Source organism: Pyxicephalus adspersus, chromosome 5, assembly GCF_032062135.1.
Source record: "Pyxicephalus adspersus chromosome 5, UCB_Pads_2.0, whole genome shotgun sequence".
NCBI classification, from domain to species: Eukaryota; Metazoa; Chordata; class Amphibia; order Anura; family Pyxicephalidae; genus Pyxicephalus; species Pyxicephalus adspersus.
The window spans coordinates 146,881,398-146,882,806 of record NC_092862.1 but is presented as its reverse complement, the minus strand read 5'-3'; the positions used below and the strand labels follow the sequence as shown (position 1 = coordinate 146,882,806).

At 45.6% G+C, this 1,409-nt stretch overlaps 1 protein-coding gene across 1 annotated transcript in view; it reads left to right on the top strand.

The window, feature by feature from the left end:
• The window catches only part of SCAP (SREBF chaperone), a gene marked incomplete at its 5' end in the record, with an annotated part of 16,008 nt that overhangs the window by 7,433 nt on the left and 7,166 nt on the right, over positions 1 to 1,409 (top strand). The window contains 2 exon segments of the mRNA XM_072413438.1: positions 141 to 239; positions 473 to 685. Coding sequence (XP_072269539.1) covers positions 141 to 239; positions 473 to 685 — 312 coding nt within the window.

Here is a 1,409-nt window from a genome sequence, read left to right as displayed (position 1 = left end):
TGTCCCCCCACAGTCACACACTATTATTATACATTTATATAGCTCTGACATATACCGCAGTGCTGTACAGAGATCACTGAGCCAGTCCTATCTGTGTATTTCTGTGTGTTCCCTCACTCCGCTCTCTCTGTTTTCCTTAGGAGTTCTGTCTATTTGCAGTCGTTGGATTGGTGTCGGACTTCTTCCTACAGATGTTCTTTTTCACTACCGTCCTTTCCATTGATATTCGTAGAATGGAGGTAAGACCCCAGCCGGGGGAGGTCCGGCCTGATGCCAGGGTGTCCTTTGTATTTCTTTGACAGATTATAAAGCTGCTGTTGTGAGTTTCTGTAATTTCTTTTCCTGCTTTGTGATATCCCAGCAAAGTCCATGACACAAATCCCACTTTGTATTTTTAGTCTTTCTGACACTTGTAGATTACCGGGCTATGAGCAGTCACTGATATCTTCCATCTTTGCTGTCAGAATTTCAGCTCGCTGACCTGAACAAGAGGATGCCAGCAGAGGCCTGTATGCCTGTAGCTAAGCCGGTGACCCGTGCCCAGCGATATGAGCGCCAGCAAGCTCTGAGACCCAACACCCCTCACACCATCACCCTGCAACCATTCCGAAACCTCCGCTTACCCAAAAGGCTCCGACTCATCTATTTCTTTGCCAGGACGCGCCTGGCACAGCGAATCATCATGGTAATGCCACCGGGTATATACGTCGGTATATAAAACTTATCACAAGGTGATCAGTGTTAATCTGTGAAAAGCCCACAAAGTTCATCTTCAGCATTTTATGTTACTGATACACTAAGTCCATTACTGACTAAAGGAGTACCTCAGCTGGCTGTGTCTGAAGATTGATGTTTTCATATTCTTAACTGGTCACATGTAGTGATTTTCACCCAATTTTAATCACTTTCACTCCAATGGTAATCTCAAAGAAGATTTCTAGTAACCCATTGGACTTAACCAGTGCAGTGCTCACCCAGGCATTCTTTAGGCAGGGTGTGACGAAGCTGTAGGTGGGTGGCAACCCCTGTATTGTGACCCAATTCTTCAGTGACCACCCAAAATCAGCCAGAAGGTTCACCCGGCTAAAAGGGGCCGGGGAGATCACTGCAGTCTATCAACTACAAGTTTATTACCACGTTTCAGGAAGTCGGTGGTTTAGTGGTTGGCACCCTTGCCAGGCAGCACAGAGTCCTAAGTTCACCACCAGTATGCCATCTGCATGGAGTTTGTTTGTTCTCCCCATGTTTGTGTGAGTTTCCTCACCTATCCCAATAATACAGGCCGGTAATTAGATTCCTCCAAATTTAGTTCAGACTACGGCAGGGACATTAGATTGTGAGTTCCTCTGAAGGACACTTGGCAAGAAAGTGTTGCGTGAAAGGTTTGTTCTATATAAATACATCATGAT